The sequence below is a fragment of the Solanum verrucosum genome, unplaced genomic scaffold (assembly GCF_900185275.1).
Source record: "Solanum verrucosum unplaced genomic scaffold, falcon-dt-bn FXZP01000261.1, whole genome shotgun sequence".
Taxonomy (NCBI): Eukaryota; Viridiplantae; Streptophyta; class Magnoliopsida; order Solanales; family Solanaceae; genus Solanum; species Solanum verrucosum.
In genome coordinates, this window is record NW_026019969.1 from 10,491,842 (window position 1) to 10,508,718 (window position 16,877).

At 33.0% G+C, this 16,877-nt stretch overlaps 2 protein-coding genes and 1 pseudogene across 2 annotated transcripts; 1 reads left to right on the forward strand and 2 right to left on the reverse strand.

Annotated features, from left to right (window-relative positions):
- The first annotated feature begins 85 nt into the window (after window positions 1-85).
- LOC125815002 (uncharacterized) lies at window positions 86-640 on the forward strand (annotated as a pseudogene).
- Window positions 641-2,003: 1,363 nt separating this feature from the next.
- LOC125815948 (vacuolar iron transporter homolog 4-like) lies at window positions 2,004-2,696 on the reverse strand. The gene has a single exon (XM_049495528.1). The coding sequence runs from the start codon at window positions 2,694-2,696 to the stop codon at window positions 2,055-2,057; it is 642 nt and encodes a 213-aa protein (XP_049351485.1). The 3' UTR covers window positions 2,004-2,054.
- A 1,782-nt stretch (window positions 2,697-4,478) lies between these two features.
- Window positions 4,479-11,278, reverse strand: LOC125815946 (tobamovirus multiplication protein 1-like). The gene is made up of 11 exons (XM_049495525.1): window positions 10,932-11,278; window positions 7,748-7,838; window positions 7,607-7,659; window positions 6,823-6,915; window positions 6,582-6,653; window positions 6,400-6,472; window positions 6,258-6,303; window positions 6,094-6,157; window positions 5,277-5,330; window positions 5,121-5,198; window positions 4,479-4,905 (listed from the first exon to the last, which is right to left on the reverse strand). Exons 1-11 carry the CDS (start codon window positions 11,106-11,108, stop codon window positions 4,813-4,815), a joined length of 894 nt encoding a protein of 297 aa, XP_049351482.1. The 5' UTR covers window positions 11,109-11,278; the 3' UTR covers window positions 4,479-4,812.
- Window positions 11,279-16,877: the final 5,599 nt, after the last annotated feature.

Sequence of the window (16,877 nt, forward strand, 5' to 3'; positions counted from 1 at the left end):
CTACTCATATTTGTTCCTTCTCAAACACACAAGTAATTATTCAGCCTTCTTTCTGAAACATTCTCAGAGTCAGCGATACTGTAACATGTCGAGATCAAGTGGCACATTATTATGTGTGTTTCTCTTGTTGGGTATTTGCATAAGCATCGTTAACGCCACGGCAACAGAAGCCAAAACAGATAACAACAAGGAATCGTTTGGTACTTCTTCGATTCTATCCTGGTGGCGATATCATCATCATGTACCTTCATTTGGATGGTGGCGTCGTCACCCGAAAAAAACATCACCACCAACTCACGTGACTCCATCTCCATCTCCTGTTGATAATGCGGTTCCGCCATCGCACATGGCTTCTTCATCAACTCATGCGGCTCCATCCCCAGTTGATGATGTGGTTTCCCCACCGCACTTGGCTCCGTCTTTGTCCCCGGCTCAAACGACTTCTTGCATCAAGATGGACGATTGTGTATCAGATTTGATCACTTCTGTTTTCAAGCGTAAAATTTCATTATCCACACAATGTTGCAAAGCTGTTTCAACAATTTCAGATGATTGCTTTTATAGAGGGTTCGTGCACTCTAAGAGGGTACCCTTTTTCCTAAGCAAAGTCAGGAACTATTGTAGTCATCATCAAGGCTGAAGCATGATCAAAACTTAGCAAGACAATAGGATAATACGACTTTTTCTTCTTTTTTTTGGCCATTTAACTTACTTTATATAGGATTCCATCCCCTTAAGGGGGTGGCCATTAAATTCTTTCGAGTAAATTCCTTATTAGTTCAATTGGATCTTTTATCTCTATTTTACAATTTAATTACTTGCTCTCTCCGTCTCCTTGCATATTATTTATCCATGTTTGACTTGACACAACCTTTTTACTTATGGTAGTCATATCAATCAACTTTGCCTTGATCCCGATTAAAGTTGAGGACAATTATATGAACCTTCTGCAATTATTTCTCTCTATTCGACCTTAACATGACTTACCATGACATTATTACACTAGCTATCAACCTGCCACAGTTGTTCTTTCTATCCGGACTGGGTTCAGCAAACATAAATGGAATTACAATACATCATCAAAGTGACAACCTAGAACAAGACTCTGTCGACCTCTGATTTGATGCACTTCTAGATCTTTTTGAATAATTTTTATGGTTCTGAACATTAAATTTCTTTGTTATGGCTGCAAATTGTATCTGATTATCAGGCAAAAGCATTTTCCATTGTCTTGATTTATTTTATATTTTTTGTTTAGACCCGATACTTGAGGACCCAGACACGCATTACATCAGTGGCAGCATAGACTATATTGATTCCATTAATAGGGACACATTGATTCTTCAGGAGTTTAAAAAGATGGCAAAAATTTGTGGGTATGCATCTGATTCAATAACTTTTTGGCACAAGTGTGGAAAGTCAGTCTGGTAAAATATGGAGATTGATTTCTACAAGAGTCTTAAGCCTGTCCAGTTAGTAAAGAATTCGAAAAGACAAGGTGAATGAGATATACTTTGAGCACCTGGATTCTTATTTTAAAATGAACAATGGGGATACACAAAGTCAAACAATATGACAGAGAACAACTTGCACATGATAACGATTTTGATGAGGATTTTTAGTGACTTGGAGGCTGATTTATCTGATGTCGAGTTAGTCAATAACCATGGAAAGGGAAAACAAAGCATTATGAGTGAAACAGAGCTTCTTAGTGTTGAAATAAAGAGAAATAAGGCAGCTGTACTGTATAGGGGGATTCTGATTGTTGTGATGAAGTTACACGATTTGCACAGAGTACTACCAGAAAGATTTATATAATCAAATCCTAAGTCCTAACTATATTTGAGGATGAAGTGTAGTTTGATGAGTTTATCGTGAATAAGTAAAAGGTTGTGTGCCATAGCTAATATTATCAGTATAGGAGGATCAATATAAATTCAGAGAATGCTTCGCGTTATTATTACACAAAAGGTTAAGTCAACTAGCAGTACAAATATTTTGATTAGATGAGATTAAATTAGAACAAGGTACAGGCCAGGAACATAAAGTTTCAATCATATTTCCAAGCCAGTAGAGCCAATCAACTTGGTAAGGCCGAAGGTAATGGCCATAGCCATCCATCCACCAATTAAAACTCTGGCACAAGATTTCACCATAGGACTTCTGCCCAAGAAAGCACCAATTCCTCCAAATACTAACAATGCCAAGCTCACCGCTGCCACTATCACAGCAAGCCTCAACTTATGATTTGCTATGAATGCGGCAGCAAGAATTGGCACAATGGCACCCAATGAGAATGCAACACTCGAGGCTACTGCCGCCTGAAATGGATTTGACAGCTGTTCCTTGTTACCTTCTCCATCTTCTTGATGTTCTCGGTTCTGTCCTCCTGTTTCTTTGTCTCTCTTCATTTGAGCACGCTCTATGTCTAGTTGAGAGTACACAGAGACAAACTCTCCTATAGCCATGCTACAAGCACCAGCAAATAACCCTGCAAAGCCAGTAAGAATCATGGTTTTAACGTTTTCTTGGACAGCTCCGACCCCCATCATCAAGGATGCAATTGAGACTAATCCATCATTTGCTCCTAACACAGCGGCTCGAAGCCACTGTGCTCTTTGAGAGTAGTCAAAATCCTCTTCAGGGGCATGATTTTCTTTAGGAATGGTAACTTGGACATGGTTTTGAGCAGCCATGATGAAAAGTTACAACTTGTAAGGAAATGTCAGCTAATGAAGGATTGTTTTCTTTTTGAATTGGTGTTTAATGAAGACTGTCTTTGTTATTTATAGAGTTAAAACTTCATTTTTAAGAGTTTCAAAAAAATGTCTTACCATAGAATATCAAACTTTTTAAATGCCTTTATAAAATCACTGAAGTACTACTACTACTACTATTTTACTTCTTCTTTTGTGTGTGCAGTGTGTATGTGTTGTGTACTTCAAAATGACCTAATTTTTTAAGCTAGAGGATTCAGATTGCTTTTTGATTCCTTTGGAGAAGGAGCTTGTGAGGATGGATTGCTGCATAGGAAAGCACTCGCTAGAATTGAGATACTTGTTAGTGTAAAATAAAACTCAGTGGAGTGTGCTTTAGGCACTAAGGTTAACACAAAATATATATAGAGTATACCAAGACCACAAGCCCTTCAATTATTTAATCATTTATTTTTATCCAAAATAAAGATGAAATTACTTTCTTTAGACCATATTATAGCTTTTATGGCGCTCTTTCTTTTATCTATGCATTTAAAAGCCTTGCACATATCTAATTTGTCTATTTTTGACTGACCACAAAAAGGCTTTAATGAACAAGTATAACAGATTTCTCATCACAATGACGAACATTAATTACTTGTTACTCCCTCCGTCCACAATTGTTTGTCAGGGTAAGGTCATGCACATCCCTCAAGGAAAATTTAATACAAGGTGTAATTTGACTAATATAACCCTACTATATCAAAAATACCAAAAGTCCACGTAACTTTTCAATTGAACTACACAATCATTAAGGGCAGAATTGGAAAAAAGTGACTAATTATTTCTTGATTGTTTAAATTGACAATTAATTTTGGACATCTATTTTTAGTATACCTGCCAAACAATTGTGGACGGAGGGAGTATAATCTACTATATTTAGGATTATGGGGGACAAAAAGGCTGCAGAACGCAAATAAGTCTTCTTATGTAATTTATATGTTGGGATCGAATAGAGAGGAATAGTTGCAAAGGATTCATATAACTGTCCTCACTTTTTTTGGAACCAAGGCATAGTTGATTGATACATCCACCATATTATGAATAAGTAAATCATGGAGAAATAAATATGCACGGAAAGAATAGTAATTAAATTGTAAAATAGAGATGAACAAAGAATCTAAGAAAAAGTTCATAAAAAGTAATACTACTAACTACCAATTACCCCTTTAAGCAAAGCTAAAATCTAAATGACCAAAAAAAGCAAAAGAGTAATGAGTGTGCTAAGAGTTGATCAATGCTTAATTCACCCTTGATGATGACCACGATAGTTTCTAACTTTGCTTAGGAAAGAGGGTACAAAACAACTTTGCAGCATTGTGTGGATAATGAAATTCTATGCTTGAAACAGAAGTGATCAAATCTGATTGACAATCGTCGATCTTGATGTAAGAAGTCATCGAAGCCCTGTGCAATGATGAAACCACATCATCAACTGGGAATGGAGCCACCTGAGTTGGTAAAACCGCATTATCAACGGGAGATGGAGATGGAGCCACGTGAGTTGGTGGTGATGGTTTTTTTGGGTAACGATGCCATCATCCAATTGAAGGTACATGATGAGGCCACCATCGGCGCCAAGCTAAAATCAAAGAAGACAATTTTCTGTTTTTGGTTCCGTTGCAGCTGCAGTAACAATGCCTATGCAAATACCCAACAAGAGAAACACGGAATAACGTGCCACTTGATCTCGACATGTTTTAGAAAAATATCAAATAAATCTGTGATTATGAGAAGGAATAAATATGAGTTGTATAAATAGACATAGAATCTAACCCAAGGCCTATAAACTTCGAACATCTAATTCTATCCAAATTCTGATTATAAGTCACAACTCACATGCACTTTGAATAATTTATAATTCAAGACTTCTAAACAACTCTACTGCAATCAAACTATAACTCCTCCTCGTCACTTGAGACAAGCGCCAAAACAATAAAAGCAAAAAAGAAGTTTAAAAAAAAACTGAGAATGGTTTTAACTACTTGGTTGCATGACAGGGGCTTCTTCGAACAAAAACGGTGAAGTACTAAAATCAGGGATGCTCTTCTATGAGTTATTGAATAGGATGATATTGCTCTGATACACGTTTTGGAGGCAATTTGCGCAGAATAAAAAGCACCAAAATAGAAGGTAAGATCTCCACCACCTGCATAAAATATACAAAATAGATGGATCATTTTGTGAAAGATCTTTTGTGACTATAAAAACGTCAAGGGAGCTTGAAAATTATGAGATGGTCACAGATAAATAAAAGATTAAATAAACCTTAGCATAATATTCGACATAATATTCGAAAATGGGACAATAGGCTTGTAAGTGATTAACCAGCTATTGAGTATTAAAATTAACTCAAATTATTACCATGTAATAGAAGAGAATGAGAACTGGATGGTCAATGACATCAACATCAGCTTTTCCGTTAAAAGCAGAAATAGCAACCTGCAAGAAGGAAATGAATATTCTTAATCATGCTAGCTAGGGTCAAACATCCCTACCCCGGATATAGTGAAAACTTACCATAATACATCTGATCATGAAACAAATGCAGCAAATACCAGTCACGAAACCAACCTGCCAAAAGCACAGCACATATCATTTTACAGGATTTATGTCTTTCCTTCATAATTAATTTTCCTTTATGATTATACCAAACCACATTGAATAACTTTTCGACTTTATTCTTTCAAGTATAAAATTGTTTGGATAAGGAAGAAAGATCTGCCCCAGCAATAGATCCTCCCTAGTCCAATCAGAATCTTCCTAACTCACAGGATATAGAACACAGGATCATATACCCGACCACCAACTAATTTAGAATTGAGGCACAATTGATTGATTGACTAATATTAATATCATAAATCCTCATTTATTTAATATATTTTGATAAAGGCGGGTATTCGTGGACTATTTCACATGTATCCTTTAATAAGTATAGATACATTACATCATAACTCTACACTAAAGATTAGACAAAATTGTTTGTGGTAAATCCTTTAGTTGTATTCTTATATATTGGAAAATAGCACCTTCCTTTCTTTCTTTATTTGTTTTTGATTATTCAGATTATATCACCTATTATCAACGCTATTAGCCTATCAAGAAAAAAAGGATCGGGCTAGGAACTCGATTTCTAGTAGTTCATTGGTGAAGACACTATTATGAGGTTGGGCATAACTGGTAGCACTTTATACCAAAAAGACTTCAACAAGATGCATTTGTTTCTGAGGCATAAACAAGCACCAAAATGAAATGTAACCTTGCTTCTGATAGAAGCAGTGTACATGGCAAGATAATGATTGAAATGAAGAGGAAGGCAGCTATTTCATGTGCAAACCTCATGAAGCTTCTTTTGACGGCCTCTAGATTCAATAGGGAAGCGCCGAAGCATTGCGAACAACCTTGAGAGAGATTAAAAAGGAAAAGAAAGGATCAATTTCATGAAACATGGATATAGGAAAGTGAATATGGTCTCTTTTACAATACTGGGGAACCAATTACCTTCCACCATACATGACAAATCCCAGCGCAGCAGTAAATGAAATAACTGCAGAAAGGGCAAAATCAGGTTTTTTAAAACTGTGATAGTAGACTAAAATGGCCTAGTAACATTTGCATGCCGAAAGAGAGATAGAGCACTGACCTGCGAAAAAAAGTTTAGCAGTTTCAACACCAGCCGAAACTGGGCCAACACTAATGAAGATCCATATGCATATCTGCAGTCATATCATGGTTACATAAATAGGAGGAAACTCCCAGAGAGGCTTTTGTTGCTTATGCATGGACATACTTTACTGTGAAGTGAATAGAACTCTGATGAACTACCTGTATAAAATATACGACTGCATTAACTGCATAATATGCAGGTCGAAGTTTATCAATTGGAAGGTTTCTTGCCTGTGAAAATAATAAGCAATGAGTAAGACTTGATCCATGATGAAAATATTTAAAATAGGTAGTGATTCTTCCGTGAGGAAATAATTGACCAACAATCCAACATGATTCCCTTGAAAATATCTTGTCTAGAGTAGTTTGTTAAAGACCTTTGAGAACCAAATAGCATTACCTGATGGAATATTTCGGCCCAAAACAGAACTAATAGTGTGTATGTGGAGAAGAATAGAAGACCAGGGAGATCCAGAAGCATCATCTCAAGTGCCTGTTTAAATGTTGATTGGTGTTAGCTAAGCAGACAAATCACAATGCCATAATGACTGTTCTTTAAGGAAAATTTGAAATTAAATTTGGACCCCAGTTCTGATGCATGGGATGTTTACAATAAAAGCAAAACTGTTCTAATATGTATCCTGCAATCAAATTCAGTGAGAGTTGGAAACATTGGTCTATTAAGATCAGTATGGGTTCATATCAACTATGAAGTAGCGGAATAAAGAGAGAGACAAATAAAAGGAGAGAGTAGTAGAATCGGGTGATTGACTATTTGTGCATAGCTCACGAAATGGTCCAAACAGACAGCAATAGTAGAACGTGCAAAATGAGAGCCTAAATATCAAGTAAAGTCCATACATTATAGATTAAACTCACAGGCTCGCAGCAACTGACACAGTTCTCTATTATGGTGATGAGTTGATGCTAAAAAAGGATAAATTGTTCAGTTCAGGTTCAAAGATTCGCAATAATTGTTTCATCAACATTAAACAAATGCTACTTAAATGGTGACGTTCATGAGTTAAAATTCCTTTGCTTGCAGTGTAGTTCCCTGGAAAGTTCATTCTAGAAGTTTTAGGAGTTAATAGTCTACTTCGTAAATTATTCGCCAGCAGTGCCGGGAAACTGAAATTGTCCTATAGGAATCAGAATGGTTGAGTAAAGGGAAAGAAGAGACTTACTTTTGATTTAAGATTGAACACACCGCTGTAGAACCCAAATAAAATTGCTCTCACTGCCAACAATCATTTGGTTATGAGCATTAAAATAACTTAATATGAACAGTTTCTAGAAGAACATTGAGAAATTAAAGTAAATCTTACATCCAAAGACAACAAAATTCATCAAGTGAAAAACCTTTTGTGTTGTCCAACCAATTCCTGAAAGACGCAATTGGATGCGGATGAGTTGTACCTGTAATACAAAACACATGGAAGCATGTTGAGATGACAAACTCCGAGAAGTTGGCACATGCCTCATCAAGACAAGCTAGCAGGAATGCTGATGGAAATTTGGATAAATTTAATTATTTTTTTTCCAAATCTCACTGTAGTATTTAAAAAAAATGCAGTGCCATCATTACTTTACCAATATCCAGACCATTAAAATAGTAACAATCCAAGTTACCGATAAACAAATGTTACCCCTTATGTACCCCGTGGACTGCTGAATAACATGACATACAAACACACACACATACAGCTTGAATGGGAAAGCATAAAACAATAAGTAAAAATCACATGCAAAAGATAAGGAGAAATAAAATTTGGCGGGCAGATCTTTTAATACGCTCCTCTCTTTTTTTCTTCTTTTGGAAGCCCTATTTACTTTCCATTTGATTAAATTATCCATTGAAAATAAATAAGGAAATGTGCAATTTTTTTGTTTAGATCCTGGAAATGTGTTTATCACTCCATAGTCCACTTGCACGAGTCAATTTTGAAAATGTTTTGTATTAACAAGTCTGTCTCGCTTACATGTTTTCATTTACTTTAAGCTCATTTTCCATGCCTCTTGGACCTCTTGAGGAAATCTGCTGCAAAGAGTACGGAAAGAAGAGTCGCAGACTGAAAGTCTGAAAGAATGTGACCTTTTTTATGTTGTGCTGTCAATGCAGAGTCTAAGTTGCTTATTCATTTCAGGCTAGGCACGAATTCTCAGTTAAGTTGAATTAGTCCTATTTGAGAATGTACTTCCTGCTTAGGTAAAGACATCGAGTTAAAGGGGGACTAGCAACCATTTACCTCAAAACCACTTTAGAATTGTAGCTTGACAATTCATATATAAAACCTACGCAATCGGTAATCAAATATCAACCTTCCATTTGGTAAGGGTGATTAGTAGGAAACTAAGAGCTATGTTGCTCGGACTCTCCAAAAATGTTTCTGCACCCGTGTCGCCTGTCGGATTCCCCAAAAATGACTACTTACAAAGTATCCACCATGCACTCATCGACATTTTTGAAGAGTCCAAACAATATAGACTAAGAGTGTTCTGACATCCGCAAAATGTACCTTGAACGTATCTCCTGGATTTCCTCACCTGCCAACTCATTTACAACCCTAGCAGTAAAAACTCTAGTGTCATGTCTAACTGTCAAGGTTTCCAGGCTTCATCTCAAGTCCAAAGCAATGGCATTAAAGCTGGCACTAACAATAATTGTGGCAAAAGAAATGTTGCTAAATTAACAAGAAAACAATAAATCTACCTCCATGCCCATATGAGCCCCTTCTTTGGCTGGGGTTAGAAGGAAGAAGATTAGGGTGAGTGTGGTAAATTTACCCCTTTTCCGATCTCCATCTTCTGCCACTCTTAACTACCCCAACATGACTATGAAATACATCCTCCGTCTCCAAAAGGATGGGCTATTACTTTTTGGGACAACTCCCAACGGCTTATTATGTAATATTTTTTATTCATTGTTCCGTGTAATGAAATCTACATGGGAGCAACTAGCGAATTTTGGTCTAGTCCAAGGGTCAGGATTATCAAGGCTCTACATATAGACCATAACAGTAGTAGTTATTACTAAATGTGTCTACATTGTTTCTGAATAAGAATATGAATTATTGATTTAAAATGTAAAAATTTTGTTTTGACCCTACCTCATTCAATTTATAAGGCACATTATACATGGGTCAACCAAGCATCCACGGTTCAGCGAAACATGACCACCTCATCTAAAAGAAATGTGAACAGACCTATGTTATTAATTATCGCTTACAGCGATGGAGCGATGGAAAACAAGGCATCGCTCTAATTTCTGAAGCAATACAAATTCAAAGAAATGTGCACTTTGAAACTGAGGGACAAAGTAATCAAGCGATAAATAGTTGCTTCTTCGAATTTGACAAGTGTGATAGAATCAACCAAGGCTTTCTTAGTGAATATGAACACAAGCTCAATTAAGTACAAGGTGACATAGGCTTATGGTATGCACTCAACATTATCCTTATCCAAATATTCTCACCATTGGTCACTGTCACGCCTTCTCCATCTGCTACCCAAATGATCCCTTTGCTAAAAGAAGTCAATGTCTCAACCTGAAGGTACCATTTGGTTGTCATGAAATGATTAGGAAAAGAAATGCACTGAAGAGTTAATTTTCTTGCTTTTTTGTGCATTTGATAAGGAGGGAGTATTTTAGGAAAAGCCATTTAAAATTTTCCAAGATAAAAACCTAGCAAAAATGTATAAAGCTGATGGAAATGATTTATTCTTGAGTTGAACTTTCATTTCCCTTTCAAACAAGAAAATAATCTCCTTTTCCATCACTAGAATTTTAACAAAGCACATGAATCCGAATAATCTAAGGTTTGAATTGTCATCTCTTTGAAAGAGAGTTAAACACCCAAAGATAACATGTAAAGGAAATCACTTGCCAATAAATAGGAGCTATCCTCTTCTTACACAGATAAGCAGCCATCATTAAATTGGCTTTACTAGGGATCCTATAATAGGCAACTTCCATTCCCAGTAGAAGTCCTCGAGCAACTTCACTAATACTACTGTAATAAATGAGGGGAAGATCTGATATTTTACATGTTAGTATAAGGAAGGCGCAAGCTAGCGCCTAACCTAGCTTTCCACCTCCATCTCGTCATGCTGCTTGATGCAACATGCAGTCGTCCTAAGCAAGCAGGATGTATGGTATAGCCTATAGGGGCCCCTTTTCATCTCCTTTAAAAGTAGTCCTTTATGGAATAGAATTTTTGTAATATACCACAACTCATTCTCGGGCATAGCTGTTTCCTGCCATTTTATCAACAAATGGAGTACTAATGGAAGTCCTAGACCTAAGAACTAATGATAGATGGACCCCTATTCCACTCATAGATAGGGTTTTAAAACGAATTTAATGAGGGATTCAGCATTAAACACTAAAGCAGTTCATCAACTTGCATTTAGGATCAATCTAATAAGATCCAGATGATAGAGAATAAATCATAAATGTGATGCAAAATTACCATGAAATTTAACCTAATTAAGAAAAAAAAAATAGTGTACCAGGGCAATAATTGAGACAAATGCATAGGCGGCACAGAGAGAATAAAAGATGGCTTGTTTCTCATAATAGGAGACCTCCGTCATTCCATTGAACCAATCAAAGATGGGGGGAACTCCTGCTGTTCCATTATCGTAACCTTTTGCCAATTGAAGAACAAAGCTTGTAGATTTTACCATAGCTGCTACGTCAAACAAAAATGGCGATTTACAGATGAAGAAAAATGTAGAGAGTGAAGTGATCGCTAGTATAGGATGTTTGTTCAAATAGAGTGAAGAAGGAGAAGAGTGTGGTGGAGGGTTTGGAGGAGCCGCACGTGGATGAAGGAGGAAGGGGGACAAATGTACAAAACTCGTGGGAAGTGACTAGTTTTTAGTCTCTACTATCTGCATATTGTTATGATCTAGTATTTCTATTTGACCAAATTATTAAAATTAATTTATTTCAAAAGTGTTTTTGGTGGAAAGTAATTTTTGTTTAACAATTCATTTCAAAAATAATTTATGAATAATAAATAGTAAAATCTGATTATAGGTTAATTTTAAATTAGCATTTTATTGAATAAATCTACACAAAATTTTAGATTAAAATTCAAATCATGATTTTAAATCTCAAACTTGCCAACAATTTTGAATTTAAATATAAATCTTGACCTCTAAATGATATTTTTTTTTATATATATATATATATAATATTTTAAATTTTACAAAAAACAAAAAAAAAGGCTTGTGATCAACGTGAAGAAATTATTTGTATTATGACATGTGAGAGGATTTTATCAAGAATAGCTAGCTACTATTATTATTGATTTATTAACATGTATATTTTTGTAAACTTGTGTGTATTTGAAAGTTTATAATAACATTTAATCGCAAATATATATTTATAAAAGAAATTAGGAGATATGTGACTTTATTAATTCAGTGTTATATGATATTTTGATACCTTATTTATAAATTATAATTTGCTCATTTGGTAGGATTGTATAAAAGTTGAAGAATGTTGGATGATATTTACAAATAATAGGGGTTTTCGAGTTTATAAGAAGAAATTTAATTAAAGAAATCAAAATAGCATGTTGATAAAATAACAGGTTGATTTGAATCATGTCCAAACAAGCAGTCTAGTCAAAAATTTTAAAAGTGTGTTTAAGTATTTTACTCAAAGTATTTTTCAAAAAAGTAATTATGGAAAAAGAGTTATTTTTTTAATTTTTGAAAAAAAAACATCTTCTTCTACTTTCGAGAAACACTTGACCAAAAACCTCTTCTTTTAAAAACTAAATGAGCATTTTATAAAAGATAAAAATAAATTATATATATATATATATATATATATATATATGTATGTATAATATTTTAAATTTTACAAAAAACAAAAAAAAAAGGCTTGTGATCAACGTGAAAAAATTATTTGTATTATGACATGTGAGAGGATTTTATCAAGAATAGCTAGTTACTATTTATTAACATATATATTTTTGTAAACTTGTGTGTATTTGAAGTTGTTAATAACATTTAATCACAAATATATATATATATATATATATATATATATATATATATATATATATATATATATATATATATTTACAAAAGAAATTAGGAGATATGTGATTTTATTAATTCGGTGTTTTATGATATTTTGATACCTTATTTATAAATTATAATTTGTTCAATTGGTAGGATTGTATAAAAGTTGAAGAATTTTGGATGATTTTTACAAATTATAGGGGTTATCAAGTCTATAAGAAGAAATTTAATTACAGAAATCAAAATAGCAGGTTGATTTGAAATCATGTCCAAACAAGCAGTCTCGCCAAACTTTTTAAAAGTGTGTTTGAGTATTTTACTCAAAGTTTTTTTTTTCAAAAATGTAATTATGGAAAAAAACTTTTTTTTTTAATTTTTGAAAAACATCTTCTTCTACTTTCGAGAAACACTTGACCAAAAACCTCTTTCTTTTAAAAAAATAAATAAATGAGCATTTTATAAAAGATAAAAATAAAATTACCTCTCAAAAGTTTGACCAAACAGACAATTAATTAATTTCCAAATGAATAAATTTTAATTCAATTAAAATTTATCCTATATTTACACTGATTTAATAAAGTTTGATCAAACAAACTATTTATTAAATTTCCAAATGAGTAAGTTTTAATTCAATCTTTTTGAAAAAGGAAAAACAAACATTTATACCTATTTTAGTTTGACTCATTGTATTTGTTGGGCTCGGTTTATAGACCAACCACAAGGCCCATGGGGATGGCTCACTTCTTCCTCCGGTTGGGCCTCAGAATGATGAATCTCTATAAATAATTGGGCCTAAGAAATTGGCCTCTCCCTCCCTCCACCTGATGCAGTGTATTCAACTCTCTTATCACTTTCTACAGCGGTACCTTTAAATAAGAGCAACTTTCCCATATAGCGAACATAAAAATCATATTTGTAAGTTATAGCTATAGTTTGCATAATTGCTCCATAGCAAACTTTATGTTTGCTATGACTATTAATATGTATATTTCGCTATACATATACAAAAGAAGCAGTTATATAATTTGTTTCGGTATACATATACAAGAGAATCAATTGTATAATATGTATTTGTATAATGAGAGAGAGAGAAAGACAAAAGAAAACTGGGCAGGGGAAGATCATATTTGTATAATCACAAGTGTACAAGACGAAAATATATGTATTTGTATTTGTATATACAATTTTCTCTCGCTTTATACAAACACAAACACAATGTATACATTTATCTTTGTATAAAGTGAGAGAGGCGAGAGAGAGTGGCGAGCAAGATCTGGGAGAGGGGAGAGAGGGGAACGAAAATATATGTATATACATAATTTTCTCTCGCTTTATACAAACACAAACGCATTTTATACATTTGTGTTTGTATAAAAGCGAGAGAGGCGAGGAGACTGCCCAGGGAGAACGAGAGTGGCGAGCGAGATTCACCAGGGAGAGAGGCGAAATAGCAACATATTGCTATGGGGTACAATTAAATCAAACTATGGTTATATATAACATTTAATTTTAATTAATAGTTTGCTATTATATACAATTTTCCCTTTAAATAATTATGAAATATAGCGGGTTTTAATTTTTATTTTATATATATATACTACTTTAAAAGCATGAACTCCCAAACTTGAATGTTGAATTACTATAATACCCCAATTATTTTATTTATTAATTTTATTATATTGAAAGTAGATACCTTTTCAAATTAAAGGATTATGACTTTTTCAATGAGTTGCGACTTTTCCAAACGGTTGTGACTTTTTTGCCGGGTTGTGACTTTTTCAGTGAGTTGTGACTTTTTCAAAGGGTTGTGATTTTTTCAAAGGGTTATGACTTTTCTAAAGGGTTGTGCTTTTTCTGATGAGTTGTGCATTTTTCAAAGGTTGTGACTTTTTCGATAAGCAGCGACTTTTTTGAAAGGTTGTGACTTTTCGGATAAGACATAATTAACACCTATTCATACTACCATTTGGTAGGTATAAATAGAGGGGTTTCCTCACACTTTTAAACTACAATTTCTTTATGTTCTCTACTCTTCTTCTTAAAAAATCACAAGTGTCATTTGCAAAAAATTATTAAATTCGAAATTCAACAAAATTTGAGGTACCTCATAAGAAAGAGTTGGTGAAAAAATTGTAGCTAATCATTCATCAATTCACACTCGTATTTTTTCTTACCATTTTCATGAGTTAACAATGACGGAAAGTTATGGGAGACACAATAATATTAAACAGATATGAAAAAAAGCATATGATTTGGGTAAGATATTTCTTCTTTGTTTTTTTATTTTTATTCTTTTCCCTCAAACGAAGGAGTTTCTTCCTAATTTTGCTAAAATAATGGGTATCAACGTAGTCCATTGAATTATTAGTTTTGATGTTAAATTCACTTTTTCAAAAATAGATTTTTACTTTTACTTATAATATGATAACATTGCCATGATAATAATTATTTTTAATGGATATGTATGTAAAAATGAACGGAGAAAGTAAAGTGTTGGTGGCAAGAGATTTAAATCAAATGAAACACTAGAGTGAATATAGCATGAACATATATTTTCGTCTTCCTTCTTTATTGGCTATGTATTTTTCCATTTAATTTTTCTTTATGTCACAAGATACACTCCTTACTAGCTATATAAAAATAGATAAGAAAATAGTGATTGATCATAAGATGATCTTAAATCAAATTAATGATTGTATAAATAATACTTTAAATTTTATTCATCTATTATTTTTTATCATTGAAATATTTAAATATTTTATATCATGAAACAACTTCTATAAGATACTAGATACTTTCATTAGACAACAACTAGATGATATGTATGCGGCAAAAAAAAGGAGAAGACTGCAATTCCACAAAGATAAGGTAGAAACTTAATGAAATAAAATATTTTTCACCATAGGTGATGTTATTCACATATTAAAATTAAATAATTCTACTCAAGTATGTATAACCATCATTCATGATAACAACCAAGTACACTTTTTTTTTGGTAAAATTACCTCGCTATGATAGACTTACTCAAATATTAATTGAGTAATAATATTTTGTAAATGATATGTTACATATAAAGATAAAATATTGAAATACTTGTGGTAATTCTTATTAGTGTCATGCACATACTAAATATCAAGTATGAATATTTAAGATAAAATTTCTACCTAAATGGTTTACATCATTTATGTTCATAACCTCTAGAGGAAAGACTATTGATGACATTTTTTGAATGAATATTTTTTTTCTATTTTGTTGGTTAGATTTGTTTACAAAATTGAGTGAAGTAAGAAATAATATTATTAAAGAAATTTCATTTTCTCCCATATTTAAACTTTGAATGTATTTTGAAATGTTTTAATGATATCTGGTCATTTTGATCTCAAAATACAAGTAACGTTGTGACAATATGCACTACTAATAATTTAAAAAACAGTTGTCCTATGTTTTTTCAATTATAATTATTTACTAAAAAGCTTTAACTTAGTAATATTAATTCTATTTTACAACATCATATACTATATATACGATACACACGTACAACACACATGCCATAAAACTAGTATATATATTTATGTATTTAAAAACGTTGTCTGTCACTGTCCATCCCAACCTCATCCGCTTAAGGTCATTGAATTTGTTAGTGTTTGTTGTCGAAAAATTAGCGTTGCTTCGCCAAAGATCACTTGTATATACAAAAAATACACTTTATATATCTTTTACATACAATTAGTTGATGTTGTACACATGCAGTTTGAAACTTATACATTAGATTATAAAGACAACATATACCGTTGATGACTTTACATATACACACATAATCAATTACTTCTCTTCTGAAAACACATATATACATATATTGTTGGTCACACATAAACACACATACAATTACAATTAGATACTATATTTATACGGTTTGAGTTAGGATAAAATATTGTATGTATGTGAATACAATGTATTTTTCTATGTTTTGAAGTCAAAACAATATTGCATTATATTTTTCAAAGAAAAGAGTAAAATCTCACTATATTTTGCAAAAAATAGCACAGTATAACGCTATTTATGGAACTTTCTCTTTTCTTATTCACTTTTTAATATTTAGCCAATAAAAATGTAATTAACAATAATCAAATTCCATATATGATGATCCCTTTACCCCCTCTCTTAGCTTGTTCATTTGAAAGCTTCAATGTGATCGAAAATTTGACAATTTTCAATTCCTTTCCTTGAATTGAGGCCTAGAATAAGGATGAGCCACAAGATTTACCAAATAATATACTTCCTTTGTCCATATCTATCTTTCATTTAATGAGGTTCTTAAGTAATTCATACTTTCTAGGAGACTAGTTTGGAAATACTTCCTCCGTTCATCTTTACTTGTTCATATTTGAATTGATACACCCCTAAATAAACAATAAA

Coding starts and splice junctions, on each gene's coding strand:
- LOC125815948 (XM_049495528.1), bottom strand. CDS start 2,696: ATGGCTGCTCAAAACCATGTCCAAGTTACCATTCCTAAAGAAAATCAT.
- LOC125815946 (XM_049495525.1), bottom strand. CDS start 11,108: ATGGTAAAATCTACAAGCTTTGTTCTTCAATTGGCAAAAGGTTACGAT. Junction 7,839..10,931: donor TTGTCTCAATTATTGCCCTG/GTACACTATTTT, acceptor TTTGTATTACAG/GTACAACTCATCCGCATCCA. Junction 6,304..6,399: donor TGCTAAACTTTTTTTCGCAG/GTCAGTGCTCTA, acceptor CCCTTTCTGCAG/TTATTTCATTTACTGCTGCG.